The 19,459-nt window shown below is 45.5% G+C and overlaps 1 protein-coding gene across 1 annotated transcript in view; it reads left to right on the top strand.

The window, feature by feature from the left end:
- Nucleotides 1–244: 244 nt before the first annotated feature.
- CBLN4 (cerebellin 4 precursor) overlaps nucleotides 245–19,459 on the top strand; it is a 63,865-nt gene continuing 44,650 nt past the window's right edge. Inside the window, exons 1-3 of the mRNA XM_045808475.2 lie at nucleotides 245–535; nucleotides 3,631–3,747; nucleotides 5,406–5,541. Coding sequence (XP_045664431.2) covers nucleotides 245–535; nucleotides 3,631–3,747; nucleotides 5,406–5,541 — 544 coding nt within the window. The remainder of the gene's footprint in view (nucleotides 536–3,630; nucleotides 3,748–5,405; nucleotides 5,542–19,459) is intronic.

Genomic DNA, 19,459 nt, shown 5'->3' on the forward strand with positions numbered 1-19,459 from the left:
TAGGGGGTTCTGCATGAGCTCCTTAAAGGACAGAGGTAACAGAGCCAGCGAGAGAGCGCGAGCGGAGACTTTGACTTCAAACCACAGAATTGGGGGAAGTGTGCGCGCCGCCGCCGCCGCCGCCGTTCCTGCAGCGCTGTCGATCTAGCCACAGGCATCTTCCCGAGCGCCGGGGTCCCGGGGTTGGAGGCGAAGCCGGCGAGCAGAAGCGCCAGCCGGCTGCGGCTGCCCCACACGGCTCACCATGGGCTCTGCGAGCCGGGCGCTGTCCGTGGTGCCGGCCGTGCTGCTGGCCCTCACCCTGCCGGGGCTGCCCGTCTGGGCACAGAACGACACGGAGCCCATTGTGCTGGAGGGCAAGTGTCTGGTGGTATGCGACTCCAACCCCGCCACCGACTCCAAGGGCTCCTCTTCCTCCCCTCTGGGGATCTCGGTCCGGGCGGCCAACTCCAAGGTCGCCTTCTCGGCGGTGCGGAGCACCAACCATGAGCCGTCCGAGATGAGCAACAAGACGCGCATCATTTACTTCGATCAGGTCAGACCCTGAGGGACGCAGGGCACCCGGTGTGTGTATGGATGGTGGTGGGGGGGGTGGAGGGTCGATCTCCAGGCAGCCCAGAGCCAGGCTGCCTGCCCAGGCTAAGTTGGTCTGACTGGGATGTGGGGGATCATTTCAGTACTCGCCTTCCCAAATATGTCTGGGTCTGAAACTTCTGTCTCTCCCACCACCGCCTCTGCCCACATTCCCTCCTGGCCTCTGCAGAGAGGAGGGAGAGAGGCTGGGATTGCAGAGCCCAGCCACAAGAGCTCAGGACTAGTTTCACAGCAACAGGTCCATAGGAGCTGGCGGGAGTGTGGTCCCTGGACCTCGAAATCTCTTGGCCAGAGCTTGGCTCCCCGGCTCAGACTCTTCTGCGGGTGCTGCCCAGGTGGTTCCCGCCCGGTACCCTCGCAGTCCCCGCCTGGTACCCTCGCAGTCCCTGGATAAATGATTTGTTTCCCCCAGGTGGAGAAGCTTCTCCCCAAAGAGAGCTTCGGGGGTCCACATTCTCTGCGGAGCTCTCGCAGTTGGAGGCAGAGGGTGGGCAGCGATGGCGTGGGTCAGGTCTCTCCCACCTTTCTGCTGCCAGGATCCCCACGCACGTTGCACGCACCGCTGCAGCGGAAAGCGTTTCTGTGGTACTTGGAGAAAAGTTGTGGAGGGAAAGGAAGGGCGGCTGCAGGGACCTCCCGTTGGGAAGACCTGGGGAGCTGGTGCTCCCTGCCCCTGCTCCCGTCCTTTCAGATAATTGAAAATTACCGGGGAAAGACAGACTTTGGGGTTGAGGGTAGGTGGTGGGGAGGAAATGATGAAATCTGTGCCTTCTTTTTAGCGACCTGGAGCTCTGGGGTTTGGTTGATGAGAAACCCCAGGGGTATCAGCTTAGCTTTAGCAAGGAGTCTTAAAACTGGAAACTGACTCCGGGGTTTGTAATTTCAACCCTAACAGCACCCAGAGTCTTTTCAATTCCAAAGTCACTTGTGTAGTTCACGGTTGTATGCAAAGCCACATGTGTAGGAACACAGGTTAAGTGGTACTGCAGTGTGTGCCAGGGAAGGGAAGAGGTGACATTTCCATTCCTTACTTAATTGTTCCTAAGTAATGCACTCTCCAGCTGGCCAGGCAGAGAATGTTTTTCCGGGGCTTACTATCAGATAGCTATAATTTTTAAAGAATTAAGCAGCCCCTTTGGGGTTTGGGTGCAGTATTTTCCATCCTGATGGAAATAAAGTCTAGCACCACCCCTGGTTTATATTTCAGTGTATTAATTAAATGTTGGACCGTTGTGGATTTTGCTCTGTACTGTGCCGTCTTTTCCATGACCTTTCCATCAATTAGAAGAGGAGAGGATTTGTTCTCCTGTTTGGGGAGCCATGCATCTCAGAGACCACAAGACACATTTAGTTACAAATCTCTATGTGTCTGGATGCTCTAATTACAGTGTGGAGTCAACACCCAGCCTTGTGTGCAGTCAACACTAATCAGACATTTCCATTATTGCTAATGAATTATGCTACTTGTATCTGAGTCAGGAAGTCCCTGCTAAGTACCTCAAATTATTTTAAATGTGCTTGAAAAAAATCTTTGTAACGTCTCTGCTGGGGATTATTGCATAGCTGGTGATTGGTTGTTGAAAGATCGTTGATCATCAGGTCGGAGAAAGAAATCTGAGGATTATTTGGAAGAAGGTGAAATCTCAGAATAAAATTATACACATACATATATTTTAAGTCGAGGCTTGGACCTGGTACATCAACTTGACCCGCTACTATATTCTGGTGCATTGCTCAGAGGTGATATGTTTTTAGGAAACTATGCAAAAGGCCTAATATTGGCACAAATGCAGCATTTACAAGAGATAGTGGCAGATTGCCATTGATACGGTGGAAATGTATCCTTATAGGGACATCTGCTTTTTTGAATGCCAGTTATAGATTTATTTCTTGGAGAGAAATGGAATAAACCCCAGTTATTTTACAACTTCCCACCCCCAAACATTCTCACCCTCCTTCTCATAGGAAGAAACTTACTTATGTGACATTTGCAAATTTGGTGTAAGAGGTCACTTATTGAAATTCAGAGTTAATTTCATAAGCAGTAGAAACAGGCTGCACATCTTGGAATACAAAATGCATTGCTGCTTTCTGAAGAAATAGTGCCTTATTTTACTTTTCATTTTTGACCCTTGAAGTTTAAATAAAGAGCAGGTGATTGATAAGAAGATAATGGATAACACTGGCAGGAACACAAGAAGGCCACCAATTTCGCAGTCTGTCCTTATTCATGCTCTACTTTTTGGCAGCTGCAAAGGCTGAGTCATTGCCAAAATATTATAATTAAGGCCTAGATGGCATAGGACTGAAAAAAATGGCCATGGATCTTAGGAGAGGTTTGGCGGAGACTCAGGGGAGGGCCAGGCATTCAGATCAGTCTGTGCACTATTCAGTGTCATGGATTATGTCACAGGGTGGAGGGGGTGCCCAGGCCTCTGTGTGATGTGTCCAGGAATGATTGCAGAGAGCCCACGGATGCCGATTGGCTGTCTTGGAAACGTCATCTCTGGACATTGCAAAGGCTTGTAGAGGATGGGAATATAAATACAGGGCAGATGCCTTTTATCAGACTCTCAAGGTAAAGCTAATATTTATAAGCCCTCCGTGTTACCTAGATGTTTCCAGAGCCATCAGGCCTTGCTGGAAATTGAGGCATGAATACAAAGCAGTTATTTTATTTTTTTCCTGTATCATTTAAAAGACAGAAAAACCTTCCATTACACAAATCTATTTTCCAAGTCACTAAAGAGGAAAAGAGTAGAACTCAATGTTTTATTCTCTATGGTTTCTTAAGCTACTTATGAAAGAAATAAAGTGAGAAAGGAAGAGAGATAGAGAGTTAAAGAGAGAAAGAGAGAGAGAGAAAGAGACCCAGAGAGAAAGAGACAGAAAGAGAGAGAGATAGAGAAAGAGAGAGGGACGGAGGGAGGGGAAGAAGGAAGGAAGGAAGAAGGAAGGGAGGAAGGAAGGAACTTCTTTTACTTACAGAAGAGACTATTGTAACAATTTACTGTTACTTATTATTTTTATTTGTAGATCCTAGTAAACGTGGGTAATTTTTTCACCCTGGAGTCTGTCTTTGTAGCACCAAGAAAAGGAATTTACAGTTTCAGCTTTCATGTAATTAAAGTCTACCAGAGCCAAACAATCCAGGTATGTGTTTTGACCTGCTCCCTCTCTACCCCCAAACGGCAGTGTTTATTGGCAGTGGGTTATGTATTTAAGTATTTCTCCAAAGATGTGTTTTCATTATAAAAATAAACAACCATCTTTATAGTTTATTCTTAAAACACTTAATTTCCAATTTTCTTCTTTATTACATCCATTAAGGCTATGACAGGAAACATATAGAAAAATAAACAGTTGAATGTATTACCTTAATAACCACCAACAATTTAAAAAACATGGCTTAGTAAAAACTCAGTGGCACAAATCTCTTTATAAGATCTTGATTTCATTTAATGCCTGTGCAAAAATTCTTTGAACGTGTAAGGAAGAAGCTTGTAAGACTAGCAGAACTTTACAAGTACATATTAAATAAAGCGAATTTGCTATCATTGTTAAAAAGTATGAGCTACAGTTAACCATTAGAAACGAATTTATGAAGGAATAACGACTCACTATACTTTTTACGAAAGGGTGTTCCTCTGTACATGCTTTAAATAGTCTATCCTCAGTTACTCTGACCCTAGTGAATTCTTAGAAATTTCAGTTGCACAGTTAACAACATATTTTGTGTTGTCCTTTCTCAGGTAATAGGCTTCACCTTACACTCAAAGACTAGTTCCTGTAATATTCAAATATGCTAACACCCAATAATGCCAATGCATGTCTGTGGAATTCTAGCATTCTTTTTGTCTTATGCTCAGTGAATGTGTTATATAGTACGGCCACAGGAAAGGTGGATTACTCTTCTGCCACTTTCACAGATCCCCGTGAATGGGTAAATTGATCATCCTCAGATTTAATTTATGCAGTACTTTTTTTTTTTTTACATAAAAGGAATGAATATCTACTAAACAAATTTACTAGCATGGAAAAGCTTTTCCCACACTCTGATATTTACAAATTTATGTGATGTTTAACACAGTATAATCAAAATTGGGAGAAAAATTTGAGTTTATTATTTGTTAATAATTTTGAGTTTTTAAATTATGGATTCTTTGCTAATTACCCATCATTAAAATCTTCACTAGTAGTGGTGATTATTATTTTTTAATACATATTTAATGCACATTTATTATTTTTAATACACATTATCAGGGAAAACAGAAAAAGAAATCACAACCCCCCCCCCCATTCCATAATTTCAAAACTTCAGCACTAATGCCTGTTGCAGTCAACTACTAACCTGAAAATGTTGTTGGTAGAATCTTGCTGTGTCTGGGTTTATCAAAGCAAAGGGCACTGGGCTTCTTTTTACTAATATACTGGGAAGCCTCAGGCTTGCTTCATTACCAAAAGATTGCTATTGAATGTAAGAAGTAAATAAAACAGCAAGCTTAATTTACGTGTTGAAGAGAGGCCAGTTTTCCCAAGGCTAAGTTGCTCTTCACCGATGGTATCCTTTTGTAGGCATTTCGCGAAATTTCTGTGGGAGATATTTAAAAAAACCTATTTTGATTAAAAAAAAAAAGCAGCTCAGTGGACCTACTAAGTGTAGCCACTGTGGTTGGCAGTGGACCTACTAAGTGCAGCCACCACCTTTGGGATGAATTTGCTGAACGTCAGATATTTTACCAGGTCTGTCATCTCAGACGTTATTCGTTAGCCCTGGTAGATGTCTTCAGTGATTTTTTTTTCCCTCATAGGTTAACCTGATGTTAAATGGAAAGCCAGTAATATCCGCCTTTGCCGGGGACAAAGATGTTACTCGCGAAGCTGCCACTAATGGCGTGCTCCTCTACCTGGATAAGGAGGATAAAGTTTACCTAAAACTGGAGAAAGGTAACTTGGTTGGAGGCTGGCAGTATTCCACGTTCTCTGGCTTTCTGGTGTTTCCCTTATAGGATTTGATTTCTCCGTGATGTCGATCCAGGGGAGGGGTGGCCCACCCCTGAGTTACTGGAAGATCATTTTCTCATCATTGGATTGATGTCCTGTATCAGTTTCTCATGGGTGAATATGGATTCTCTTTAAGGATTCTAGGCCTGTCCGAACCGATACACGGTCTCACAGGTTATTTTGTGTGTGTGTGCGTTTCAGTATACTCGGATGGGGACCCCCAGCAGACGTAACACGTACATGTGCTCAAGTGTCACAGTTAAAAGCTGTCTGCAAGGTTTATTCTGAATTTAATTTCCCGGAATTGCTGAATTCGTTGCAGATGTGGAATTTTATTTATTTGTTTTTAAAAGACTGGCAACCGGGTCAAAGAATTAGAAAACTCTCAAGTTCTGACTTCAATCAACGGTTAGTGCGATACTGCCAAAGAACTGTGTGCTGTGCTGATATATTGATTACACTCGTTTTTATTCCTTTGGAATTAGTTTGTTTTGTTCTCTGACGGTAACTGGGGATTGTTTTTCGGTGACTGGCTTTGTGTCTTCTCTACAGGTAGGGTAATGAATGGCTTGCCCTCAAAGTTACCCTACGAGGTCACCAACATGACTTCCCTTAACGAAACAGAATGCTTCATAGTTGTATTTTAATTATATATGTGAAAGAGTCATATTTTCCAAATTATATTTTCTAATAGGAAGAATAGATCATAAATCCGACAAGGAAAAAGTTGCTTACCCGAGTTCTAAGTGCTCAGCCCCCAAACCTCCACCAAACTGCCCTCCTCCACTGGAAATCCTGTACTTTCTTGCTCAGCTTGAATTAACATGATGGATAATAACCACTTTATTAAAAAGCTAAGGGATTTTTTTTCCCTTAGACATGACCACTTTATTAACTGGAGATGGGATGCCCTTGTTTTTAATTATACCTATTTTTCAAGCCTTCTGTTGTGTTTGAAAGTATCATCTGGTTTTGCCTTAATTCCTTAAATTGTATATATTTATCTGTTTAGCTAATATTAAATCCAAATATCCCACATCTAAACTTAGTGCAATATCTTATTTTGTCTTTTGTACAGGTCATATGAATCATAAAATTATTTATGTCTCTGTCATAGAATAAAGGTTAATATATGTTAGTTGAATTGTTTTGTCCTTTCGGTTTGGGAAATATGTATTCTCTGTGGTTTATTTCCTCCTTTTCACCAAACCTTCTTTTCCTCCCCTTTCTTGTTGCCTTTTCCTGGATTTTAAGAAAAGCTCTCTGAATCTGGGGGGAACGTTCTCTGAATTGGTGTAGGAAGTCTTCCCTGTGTTTAATCTGTTCAAACCCGGGAGTTGTCAGCCTGCCAAAAGAGAATCGATGGACTTGGTAAACTTTTCTTTCAGAAGGGACTCACTCTTAGGTAGTTAAGTTGAAAAAATTGGATAAAATCTCCTAAGGGTGCTCAGTGAATGAGTGCGTGGCCGTGAGTGTAAAGACCGCTGTTCTCAACGTGAAGACTTCGGGGAAAAGTTCCGCCCCCTTCACAACACTAAAAGACAAATAGAAGATCACAGGTTTCTTTTGAGGAGGAACTATTATGATGTCTCATCTGGAGCTTTGGCTCCGTTTCCTGGTCTGTTGTCAATTAAAGCAAATTTGGAGAGCCCCTTCTGTAGACGGTGGCGGCAGGGAAGGTGTTAGTGGACCCTGTAGGAGAATACATGTAGGCAGGGCTTCTAGCATAATTGTGATTAATCACCAACTCAGAATATTCATTCATCACAGGAACACGCTCCTCCCGCCCCAAGGAGAATGATCTGGAGATGTTGGCATTGGATCCTCAGTGTTTTGCTTGGCAAGTTATTCATTCTCCAGCTGGCTTTCGGTCAGAAACTTTCCTCCTTGGTGATTGCATAATGTGAGAAAACAATACTGCACAGGGGACTTTCATCTAAATATGAGCGGCATCCTCCGCAAACGTACCTGTTCTCACGTAACCTGCGCCCTGGCTCTCTGTAGTCAGGGTTGCGTCTCTGCCTTGCAGCAGACTGGATTGTACTTGAATAAATACACCATTAGTCATTGTTTTGGCAAAGAGGCTCAAGGGTATTGGAATTATTAATAGACACCTATGATGGAACAGAGAAAATGTGGGGCTTAACCAAATAGACCAGTGTAGAAGTGTCTTATATAAACATGCTTGTGGCCATCCGTTGGGGCTTGCCCTTATTTGTCTTGATTTTTTCCGAACATAAAAAAAAACGTTGGCAAAGGGCTTGACTGTAATCCGTAAGCTCCAGTGTGTATATTTTGGAATGCAAAATCCATTCAAAACCTCCCCGAAAAATTCAATATGAAAAGGCGCCGAAGCTGTGGCTATCAGATGTGGCAGGACACTGGCAGCAGGGAGGACCCCCAGTCGAGAGATGAGACATCTCATTCATGAGGTCCGATGAAAGCCTCGGGTTCTTATTCCAGACCGGGTCTAGGAGGTACGAGCTACAACAGACACAGTGGCTGGAAAGGTAAGGTTGAAGGCAGGGAACAAAAGGGACAGAATGATTTAGTCAGGGGAGTCCGGATTTGGGACAGACATAGGATGGAATTCTGCAACCTTCACTTACCAGCTCTGTGACCTTGGGCAGGTTTCCTCACCTCTCTGAGCTCTAGTTACTTCCTTTGTAAACAAGAAATTGTGAGAATTTAGTAAGCACGTGAAGTGCCTCACTCCGTAAGGAAGCTCAACGAAGGGTTGGCTGTTATTACTAACACCTGAGCCCCAGCACAGCGAAGAAGCAAGTAGGGCAAAAGGAGGATGTTAAGACTGGCCCGACAAAGGGTCAAGAATTGAATTTGAGGGGGACTGGTGGAAGAGCTGGAGGCAGGGGTATCAGAAGTGCTTCCAGAAATGGAGCCAGATGCTCCCTGTGTATTCTATGACTTGAAAATAGTTTCCGGAAATTGCTCGGTCCACAAAAATGCTAATTGAACACAGTATTTGCATTGGCCCTGTCCACATTCATCAATGCCAGCACCATCCCTTCCTAGATGTTCCCCATCTCCTTTGACTGTTCCTTGATCTATTGATCGACAAATGCAAGCAATTGTCTGTAGCGAGCAGAATCCCAAGAAAAACACAACTGAAGGAAATAAAGAGGTTGTGCATAGGATCTCACTGATTCCAACTGCTTTTGGGGTGCTCCCCATGACCCCAGATTCTCTTAGAATGTGATTATTTAATTAAAATTTTGTTTTAATTTTTTTTTTTGTATTAAGTCTGTTTTCCCCTTTCTTTTTGGTTTCTGGAGCTCTATAGCCTCATGTCTTCTTTTGGCTTCTACTTTTTAGCAAACCACTGCTTTAAATCTTGAAATAAATCTCTTCAGCCAGCATCGATGAAATTATCCTTCTAATGGGTCACACGCTTTGTTAAGGAGCTGAGTTCATACAAGTGGTGACATCTGCCCTTTTCAGACCTCCCTAAACATCAGACACAGTTAGAATCTCTGCAAGGAGCAACAAAGGTCTAAACGTGCGGTTCCAACTTGCCTTCCGACCGGGCGTACTGGGCTTTATCAATCCCCCTTTAGTGTAAACCGCTTGTCCCCAGGACAGTGGTAATCCACTGGTTATAGCAAGGTCCCTAAGTTGGTTGACCTAATGCCCACAGAGAAGTGATGAACACAGGAAGGTGACAGCTGATGATAGTTGGCATTCAGAGCCCTGCAGCTACAATAGAGTTCTTGTGCTAAGTGGTTCCCTTTGGTAGGGAGAGGGTGGGATTTAAGATGTTGGTTTTTTAAATAGGTTACTTGCAGGCCTTCCTTTAATATGGAGTTCAAATGCCTTAGAATATAAAAAAGATGCAATTTTTTGCCCCCCCCCCGAACTTTTTAAGGAAAACAACTCCTTTGGGAATTTGATTCTGAAGTTCTGTTAAGTCAGCTTCTCAAACGAATGTGCATAAGAACCATCTGGAAATCTTGATAAAAATGTAGATTCCAATATAGTGGGTCTGGGGTGGGCCCTGAACCTGCCTTTCTAAAAAGCTCCCGGATGAGGCTCATGGTCCTGGCCCGGGTACCCCACGCTGAATGGCGAGACTGGACGTCGTTGTTTGTTAAAGGCTTGTTACTCAAAACGTGGTCTGTGGACTAGTAGCGTCCACATCACCTGGGGGCTTATCAGAAATCCCAGGTGGGGTCTAGACTCCCCCCAGACCTGCTGACGTGGAATCTGCATTTTTCCAAAGGTCCTTTTGGCCTGCTCCATGGTTTTTAGGCACAGGAGAGTTCGTGAGTTTATGAAGACAGAGTTACTGTCTTTAAGTAAAACCCGAGACCGCCAGCATCAGACTCTCTCGGGCTGGGCTTCAGGCAGCCGCCGTTTCACCAAGTCCCCAGGTGATTCTTTTAACCTCAATCCATCCAGGTGCAGGGCATTTCTTTGCAGTGACGCAGAACTACCGATGCTCCTGTTAGCCTCCCTATTGATAACGCCGCGGGCTGAAGGCAACGCGCCGGGAGCTTTCGTGCGGGTGAACGTGGGACTCTTACTTTGCGATGGGAAGAGGCTCCAGGGACTGCTGCCAGTGTGTGCAGAGGAAGGACTCCAGGAAGACTTTGCCTAGAGCAAAAGTGTGGGAGATGCTTGCGTGAAAACGAAGGTAAGTCACCCACGGAAAGTGGCTTTCTGGTGAAGAGAGAAAACCCTTAGTGGCCCTCCTCATTCTGTCAGCGTTTGTTCTGAAATAAAGATGTAGTTACGTTGCGTTTTTTCTTTGCAAGTGTAAGCACAGGTGGTGTTCGGCTTCAGAAGACACTGCTCCGTCGAGTAAAGGGTGTGTGCTTGCACACGTGCACGCGCGCGTGTGTGTGTGTGCTCAGAAGGATCAACAACAACATTTTCTAGCAGGTCATTCAGTACGTTTAAAATTCATCCAAGGGCAGAAGTCTTTCTTAACAATTTTTAGGACCCGTTGGTGATATTGACGATGAGAACCACATTGTACTGAGCTAAGGAAGCCTTTATTTCCCTTGGGTCACCTTGAGAACATAAATTTTGACCCTCTGACTTTCCAGGAAACCCTAGAGGGCTTCGGTCCGGCCGTTCCCGGGAAGCTGAGGGGCTCCCAGAAATCCGCTCTGCGCTCGCAGGTTAGGGCTGGAGAGAGGCTGCTGTTATTGTTTATTTATTTATGCCGTCGGTCATGTTTCGGCTTCACTGCCAAGGTATGATCAGTAAGAGGAAGAAAATGTAGGGACATTAATGCAGGTCAAGTGGCTATTTTCACATTACTTTTTCTCCCCCTTTGGGATAGGACGACATGGCTTAAAAGGACTTTTCCACCCAGTGGTTTTCTTTCAGAGGGTTCCAGAGAGAAGGGACGTGTGGAGAAGCAGGAGCAGGTCCGGGCCCATTTCAGGGTGGGAATACGGTGCTCCGAACGGTCGAAGCGGCGGAAGATCATTAAGCCGGAAACAAGTTCTGGTGGGTCTGGAGATGGCTGTGCGATGACAAGGGACAAGACCGTAGTGTGTGGTTAGGGTGGCACCGGACCCCATGAGGCTGCCGCATTGGACGCAGAACAGGCCGAATGCTTCCACCCTGCCTACTTATGTCAGAAAACTCTCTAGGCCCCGAGTGACACAGCAAAATCCTTCTTTATTCTACAGTCTGTAGCCCCCTGTTGTGACTGGGCAATTATCCTGTTTGACCCAAGACGACGCCTGTCTGCGTGATTCAGCGTTCCAGTTGGGGCTCCGGGGCTTTGATCCTTTTCTGTGTTTACACGAAATGGACCCAGTTCCCTTTGTAAGTCGTGTGGGGCTGTTTGTCTTCCAAGTTCCTTAACTATTTAGAAATAAGCAGTCATGAGTGTTTCTTCTAAAATAGCTTTGCTTTTTCTTTGAGTGTTAGCATTTTTAACACCACAGTGGAAAAAGCATCATGCCCCCCTCCCCCCATGTAAAAAACGGAGCTACTACTAGCATAAGAAGCATTCAAAGAAGTAAATGCACAGGGATAAAAACAGATTCAACCAAAATCTAGGAAAAAAGAATGATAAAATTTCATTGATATCTGACATGAATGACAATTGAATGAAAAGGAGTAAAATTGATTCTGGTTTCTGTTCAAGTTTTGTTTTTTTCCTTTTCCTTTCTCTCTGAGTGCTAAGGTCAGCTCTCGGCAGGTAAAAGGATGCTGTCTCACCAGCAAAGATTCCAGCTTCTCTTCATTAGGGTGACATTGTGAACCAGGGGCTCAGAAAGTGTACCTGATTCTGCCCTTCCATTTCTTGGCTAGCCTGATTGGAAGGAGAAATGCTGCTGAAGGAGTCTGGTAACTTCTCTCCAGGGAGAGGAACGCCCCACATTTCAGTAATTCAGGGAAGCTGTTTCTGAGCTTGGAAGGAAGCCACGTCCAGCGCTGTGCCTGGGGAGAGCCGCTCAGCGCAGGAGGCTGCAAGATTTAAGAGCGGCACCAGAAGTGCCTGGGGCTGGTCTCCGGGGAGATAGGACTTTGCCCCCTTTCCCTCTAGTGAGAAGATAAGACAATATTTTATAAGCATCTGTAAAGGGAACGATGGAGCCCAAAAGCCATTTAAAAAAGTCCTATTTTGCAAGATTTTTTTTTCGTTGTCAGACTTGGTAGCTAGAGATTAAAGAAAAAAAATATCAAGTCCTCCTTTATTGTTAGAGATTGGTGCAAAGTCATGAGTTGAAGTTGGCGAGAATCACACAGTTATCCATGATTTTCTGAGAGTTAGAGACCCAGTTTGTTAGGAAGGAAGTAAGCAAGAACCTTCTCTTGGAGTTTGGACGCTTCCATTTTTTTTTTAACTGACTAAACAATCACATACTTAATGTGTACCTACTGTGTGCCCCACATTCTGTAGACTCAGAATCTGCTCTTTCATATTTCCTACAAGTTCCAAACCTCTGCAAGTGCTTCTTCACTTTCTGGGTGGAAATTCTGCAATCTGGAAAGCAGAGCATAGTGTTAGTTTCCATAAACACTAATGATAAGTGTTTTGAAATGGCAACCTGATCTGGGTGACCTTATCACTCTTTCACCATAATTATCTTTCAGAGTCCAGCCTTGCTTAAAATGAAGAATGATATAGGGGTGCCATGTATAGTTGTGGGGGTTGTACACTGCACTATTTCAGGGGTGTGCTGCTTCTATCCTAGACATCATGGAACTGTTTCTAGCAGAAAGTAGGGAATGTCCTATTCTAACAAAATAAGAATATTACAACAATCTTCTGACAGATGAGAGTATCTTTAGTGAGAAGGTCCTTTTCTGAATTTGCATGAAAGTACCTCAGAGGTTAGTGGTAGCCTGGAGAGAAGGAAGTGTGACCTGCTTTCCTAAATGTTGCTCTTCATACCTTATTCCTAAAGAATGTCTTTGGTCATGAGAAGTCAGGACAGCAGGCCTGCATACCACTGTGTCTGTGTTAGATGACCCAGTACCCATCCAGGCTTACCTGAGTCAGTTTGGAGCTCAGGTCTCCAGTCCGATGCAGTCCATGGGAAGTCCCTATTGACACCTAGAGCTGGAAGGTGAAGGGGACTCTCTCCAGGAGAGCCGGCCTTCTTATGAGCCAAGAAACACAACTTCCTCAAAAGTGTAGCACATTAAATATAAATCTATAAATTTAGGTTTGTGAGGAAAACAAAAATCTTCAAAAATCTTTTTTTTTTTTTTAAGATTTTATTTATTTATTTGGCAGAGAGACAGCCAGTGAGAGAGGGAACATAGGCAGGGGGAGTGGGAGAGGAAGAAGCAGGCTCCCAGCAGAGGAGCCTGATGTGGGGCTCGATCCCAGGACTCTGGAATTATGCCCTGAGCTGAAGGCAGATGCTTAATGACTGAGCCACCCAGGCGCCCCTCAAAAATCTTCTATAACTCAACTTTATTTCTGCTTTTAAGACCAACCTCCAAATTTAGGCTGGCTGGTAGGAAATTTCTGTTTCTCTTGCTCTGCCCAGTTGGCCGTGGATTTAGGCAGTGATTTGGGGCCTTATGGATTGTGGGTGGGGAGAGGCCTACTTGGTCCGAGGCCAGGGAGATTATGGCCCAAAGTCTTACAGTCTCGTGCCACATGTTTCTTTCGAGGGAATGGATAAACAGGGAGTTACATGCTTGAAAGGTGTAGGAGGGAAAGAGAAGAGGAGAAAAGGCATGTATTCACTTTGTCCAAATAGTCCCCTCCACCCCCCGCCACCACCATGCGCCCCGCCCAGGGAGTTCGCCTGGGGTACGGGTGATACAGGACTGTGCACCCATCTCTCCGACTTCCTGACCCCGTTCGAGCTCTGGTACTCGCCGCTGTGCTCCCTACTACGTGCACGTGTGTCTCTTCTTAACTGCTGGAGTCTGGGCTCACAGCACAGAAGTGATGAAATGTTAGTCACTGTGGAGAGCCCTCCCTTCACAAACCGTTCCCATGGTGCCACTAAAAGGCTTTCTCTCATGATTCCAGGGGAACATAACTTCTAGAAGAACCTGGCTCCTGCTGGGTTAGAGGGAATCCGCTTCCTTACCTCCCTCAGTGCTTGGTCTTCTGTTACTTCTGTCACGGATAAAACTGCGGGGTCTGGGACCTGCTTCCAGCATGTTCAGAGGAATTCTTCCCTGTGGCTTTGCATGTTCATGGAAAGGGGGGGTGCAGTGACCTTGGGCAAGTACCAGTCCGATCTGCCTTGCCTACATAAGAGGGCTAGAATGCTCTTCAGTTGTTTTTGAACTTAGCCATAAGATTCCCCTGGGACGCTTGTTAAAAATATTGTAATGTCTTCCCCTATCCTCGAAAGTTCTGATTCAGTAAGCCTGGGGTGGCTCCCTGGAAATCTGCATTTTTGCCCAACACCATAGGGGATTCTGATGCTAGTTGTTTCTCTCTGACCTTTTGAATAGTTATGTGAAAATACGTCCTGGGGTTTTACAAACCATAAAGCGCCACACCGTGTGCAGACTGTCCTTGCTCCTGTGACGTGGAACGTCCGACAGATCATTGCTCGTTGTCTTTTGAATGCAGCCGCTAAGTCTACACCAAACCCATGAGTCTGAAAGTGGGAAGTTGCTTTTTAAATTCCCAACCTACAGAGTCCGCTCTCATTTTCATGGCAGTTCAATTTTCCCTCATGTCTTCTGAATGATCAAATGAAGGCATGTTTGCCTAAAAACGTTGCGGACGATGCTGCGCGTGTGGGGTAAAATCAGAAAGATCGTTCTAGGTCTCGCTGCTGGCTTACTGGGCTCAATGGCTCGGGGGTTGAAGCCCACAGATGGGTCCTGGTTCTCAGCTTCTCCAGGTGACTCAGTGATCAGCGAGGTTTTGAAGATGCTCCGGAGTGACTTTTCAGATGTTGCCATCCTTCAGTCCCAAACAAGAGCTCAACGTTAACCCACCTTTTGACTTCAAATTTGTAAAAATATCTGCTCCAAGTTGTAGGTCGGAATCATGACAAACTTGCCACGGTGCCGTCACCAGGAGCCTCTTGGTGCTGATGGAGTTGGGATGTGTGGGGGGCAGAGTGAGGGATGGGGGAGCAGCCGGACGTCCTTCTCCCTGAGCCTCTCGGGGCGAGCGGGAGGAGGTGAGGGGAAGCTTGTTAGTGGGTCCCCGCCTTCAGCCCTGGGGAACAGGCTGAGGGGAGGCCCTGAGACAGCACCCAACCACCTGGCTTCCTCGGCACCGGAAACTCTTGTGGAACACGGACAAGCCTCACATTGCTCTGACGACAGCCAGGATTGGCGCTCCGGGCTGCCAGTGACTGGTGCTGGCGGTGTAGACAGGGTTCTACTCGTGGTGAGCTCAAGGGCTCAGGGCTTCTCCTGGAGAGATTCTGGAGATACCTCGTGTGCACCAGGCAGAGCTCCGCGTGTGCAGAGTCCCGCTGTCTCCTGTAGGTGACTGTGCCCTGATTCCGCTGCTGGCGTGAAGCCATGAGCTCCGGGAGGCCGTGGCCGACGGATCCACGCGCTGGGAGAACCCGAACAAGCACTGAGAACAGCCACGCCCAGCGACACTGGGCACTTACTCGTCAAGAGGGGGCACCTGCTCACGGCAGTGAATTGCGGGTGATTTGGAGAAACAACAACAGAAATGCTAGACCTAATCTTACCACCCAGAGAGGATGACCGCTAACGTTGCAGATGTGTGTATTCCTTTTTTTTTTTTTTTAAAGATTTTATTTATTTATACGACAGAGATAGAGACAGCCAGCGAGAGAGGGAACACAAGCAGGGGGAGTGGGAGAGGAAGAAGCAGGCTCATAGCAGAGGAGCCTGATGTGGGGCTCCACACCTGGCAGGGATCACGCCCTGAGCTGAAGGCAGACGCTTAACCACTGTGCCACCCAGGCGCCCCTGCGTATTCCTTTTTTTTTTAAAAAAAAATTGGGGTCCTACTGTTCAGCTCTGTAAGTTTCTTGTTCTCTTAATGTGTCATTAATTTCATTTTAGTATAACTTTGAGGTTTTTTGTTATGTTGAAGCAATAAAACTCTTATAAAATGTGTCCGTACGACGCCGAATCCTTTTCTTCCCGAGCCGCTGCAGGCTGTGTGCCCTCGCCCCTGAATGCATTAGTGTGTCTTTCTTATAAATATGGAAATTCTAATACATGGCCGTTATACAACCGCACAAATCAGGAAATAAATCCTGCTGCATCACTGCCATCCTCAGATTCTGTTCAAGTTTCACCAGTTGTCCCAATGATGTCCTTTATAGCAAAAGGTTCCAGGTCAAAATCCTATGTTGCTTCTGTCACCACGTCCCTTCAGATGCCATTACTCCAGGATGTCTCATCAGTCTGTGGCTGACTCTTGCGACCTGCCTGCCTTTTCCTTTTCTTTCTTTCTTTCTTTTTTTTTTTTTTTTTTAAATAGGCTCCGCACCCTATGCGGGACTTGAACTCATGACCCTGAAGTGAAGAACTGAGCTGAGCTCATGAGTTGGACACTTAACCAACTGAGCCACCAGGTGCTCCTTCAACCTGCCCACTTTCGAGGTTGACAGGCCAATGCTTTATTTTGTCACACGTCCCTCATTTTGCGTTTCTTTGATGCCCCCTCATGATTGGATTCAGGTCACACATCTTCGCCAGGGTTATTGCAGAAGTGATGCCACTCTGCATCCTAGCGGGTGACACACAATTTACCTTTGTGTCCTCCTTGATAATGTTCCTTCTGATTGTCAGATTATGGTGGTATCTATGAGGCTCATCTGTTGTAGTAACTCTTTTCGCCTTTGGAATTAAGAGGGATTTGATGGAGAAGAGCTTTGAGACCTTGTAAATATCCCATTTATCACTGAACTGTCTGCACGTGTATGGACTCCTGGTTTCCTACTTAATTCATTGGGTTATAATCCATTACTATCATTATTTACTTAAATGCTCAAATTGTCCTCGGTTTGGTCAGAGGGAACTCCTTTGGTTTGGTTTCAGATTTTTTAAAAAACCTGTTTCTATCATTCTTTGAGCACGGTCTTGCACAAAAAGATGTTTCCAGACTCCTGTACTTTTTCTTCCCCAGCACAGGAAACAGTTCTTCCTCCAAGGCTCTGGCTCCCTTTAGTGGATATTGGTACTTAGAAACCAAGATCTGGGCACTAGGTGTGCTCGCTGTGGGTCCTTCTGCTCCTACCCGTTCTCAGTGGACAAGCTAGGGAATATCTGTGTGACATACAAACACAGATCTATTTATCCAACATCTGTCCGTTTGTTTATCTGTCAAAGCTGAGTTTATCCTGATCATCTCTAATTCCAGTCCAACAGCACAGGTTTCATTTTCATTTAGAAATTTGAGGTTCCACAATGTGGAACTAATCTCTGTTCTCTACCATTGTTCCTCCCCATGCATGGATGCTCTCCCTACCTCACTTAGGATCCAGCATCTCAGGGCTCACCTCCTCGAACCAAAGTGGAAGCCTTCCTGACCCCACCCGCACTCCACACCTGGCATAGGGTTGCTTCCCCTGTGTGAATTCCCTCCTCATCCACTTGGGCTTTCATCATCTCAAGGCAGGTCACCTGTCCATGTGGATGCCTTTTTCACCCTGCTTAGGCATCAATAATGCATTGGCCCATTACACGCCTACAACCTGTCTTGTATATGTGCTTCACAACACTTTTGTTATGGTTTATTTTCTGACTTGTTTTTTTCTTTTGCCTGTCTCCCTCTTTTGAATGTAACTACCATCATTAAGTGATTTTGTTTCTCTTGTCACTGCAAGTCTTGACATAGTCGGGAATCAGTAGATAACCCCTAATTGACGACAGTATGCTAACATATTTGTCCACTTTCACAGGGTCCTGTTCTAACCGTCAGGTGTTCTTTGAGATTGAGGTTGGCCATTTGGCATTGCAGTAGAGTTCTTCCTTGTGGTAATCGTTCTCGCTGCCCACAAAATATTTCTGGTTCTGCTCGCTTCCAGGCACATGGGTGGGCTGTATGATAAGTATATGGCTAAGTGATACGCCAATAAAATGAGAGCAAAAGTGACGTGTGTCACTTCCATGACGACACTTTCAAAGCCCACGAGCAATTCGCTTTGTCCCCATCTCTGTCTTATGGTGACTGTGGAAGAGCATGTTGAACTGTATCAGTCCAGGGCCTCAGTCACGAGAAACAGGTCCCCTGCTGACCTGCGTTGGGCATGTAGTGTGAGCCACAAAAACACCTGATGTTTATTTGTTTGAGAGGTATTGCTGTTGCACGCCTAGACCGTGCCAGTGAGGCACTGTTTAAAACAAACAAAAAATGACATTTTACTTCATAATAACACTTTCTGCTTGCAAGAAATAGTTTGCAAATGAGCAGAACAGAATTTGGACTATGACCTTTGTAGGAGGGAGAAGCGAAGGAGCAAGTGTGAACCGACCCCCAATTTTCTCTAGACCGGCAAAGCGTTTCAGCTAGCAGTGCCATAAAACCTACAAGATATACACTGGAGATACGTTCGGTGCAGGCGGGTGATGGGCTGATGACCTGCCAAGCCTCTCGTTTCCTCCTCTAATTTCTGTGATTATCAACATGATGAAGTGCAACCAGTTCATTAAAATTGCTCTTTGAAGGCTGACCTGAGGCTCCTCGCACATCTCTGTTTCCATGCTGTGTCTAAGTGATAAATGCCTAAATCATCCTTCGCATGACTCGGCTCAGAGGCCACATGGTCACACCTCACAAAAGTGGCCCATTTGACCAACTGTCTAACTTTGAGTCTTCTCAGGTGTCTTGAATTTATTCACTTAGTTACATACCTGACATGTAAAGGGCCTGGAGAGGGGGACAGAGGAATGTGGAGAGGCCTGTCCGATGGTAGAAACGCCCCTTTTAGGTGTGGTGGTGAGAAGGTCACAGTTGAATGAAAAACTGCTCTAGGGCCCCCTGACAGCTGGGTGGTTCTGTCGTTTTCAGCTTTTGAGTGTTGTGCCTTTTCTCCAAAATGGAAGATTCCAACTTCCTAGCTGATAGGGTCAGAACCCAAAGTCTCTCTTCCCTTCCTCAACCTTTCTCATCCCACACCTAAAGTAAACTCAGACAGCCTGACCAGGTCTTCACGCTTCCCGTACGCTCAGGCAGCCACTGGCAGGCGGTAGCGATGACTAGAATAGCACTTAGCACCTTCGATGTGGTCTTCTTAACAGTTCATTTCCTACCCCGTCAGTCTAGGGGGGAGGCCCAGACTCCACACTACGAGTAGCATCCGCTAGCTGACACTGATGTCGCTGGTCCTCGACTGAACTTTGAGTATAAGGAAAGAGGGGAGACCGTTCCTGCTCTGGTGGAGTTCGCCATCTTGAGAAGACGAAGGAAAGCCAGAAAATAGGGACAGAACCACGCACATGGAAGCAGACATGG

This window comes from Ursus americanus, chromosome 22, assembly GCF_024610735.1.
Source record: "Ursus americanus isolate L20-20 chromosome 22, mUrsAme1.1.p, whole genome shotgun sequence".
NCBI lineage: Eukaryota > Metazoa > Chordata > Mammalia > Carnivora > Ursidae > Ursus > Ursus americanus.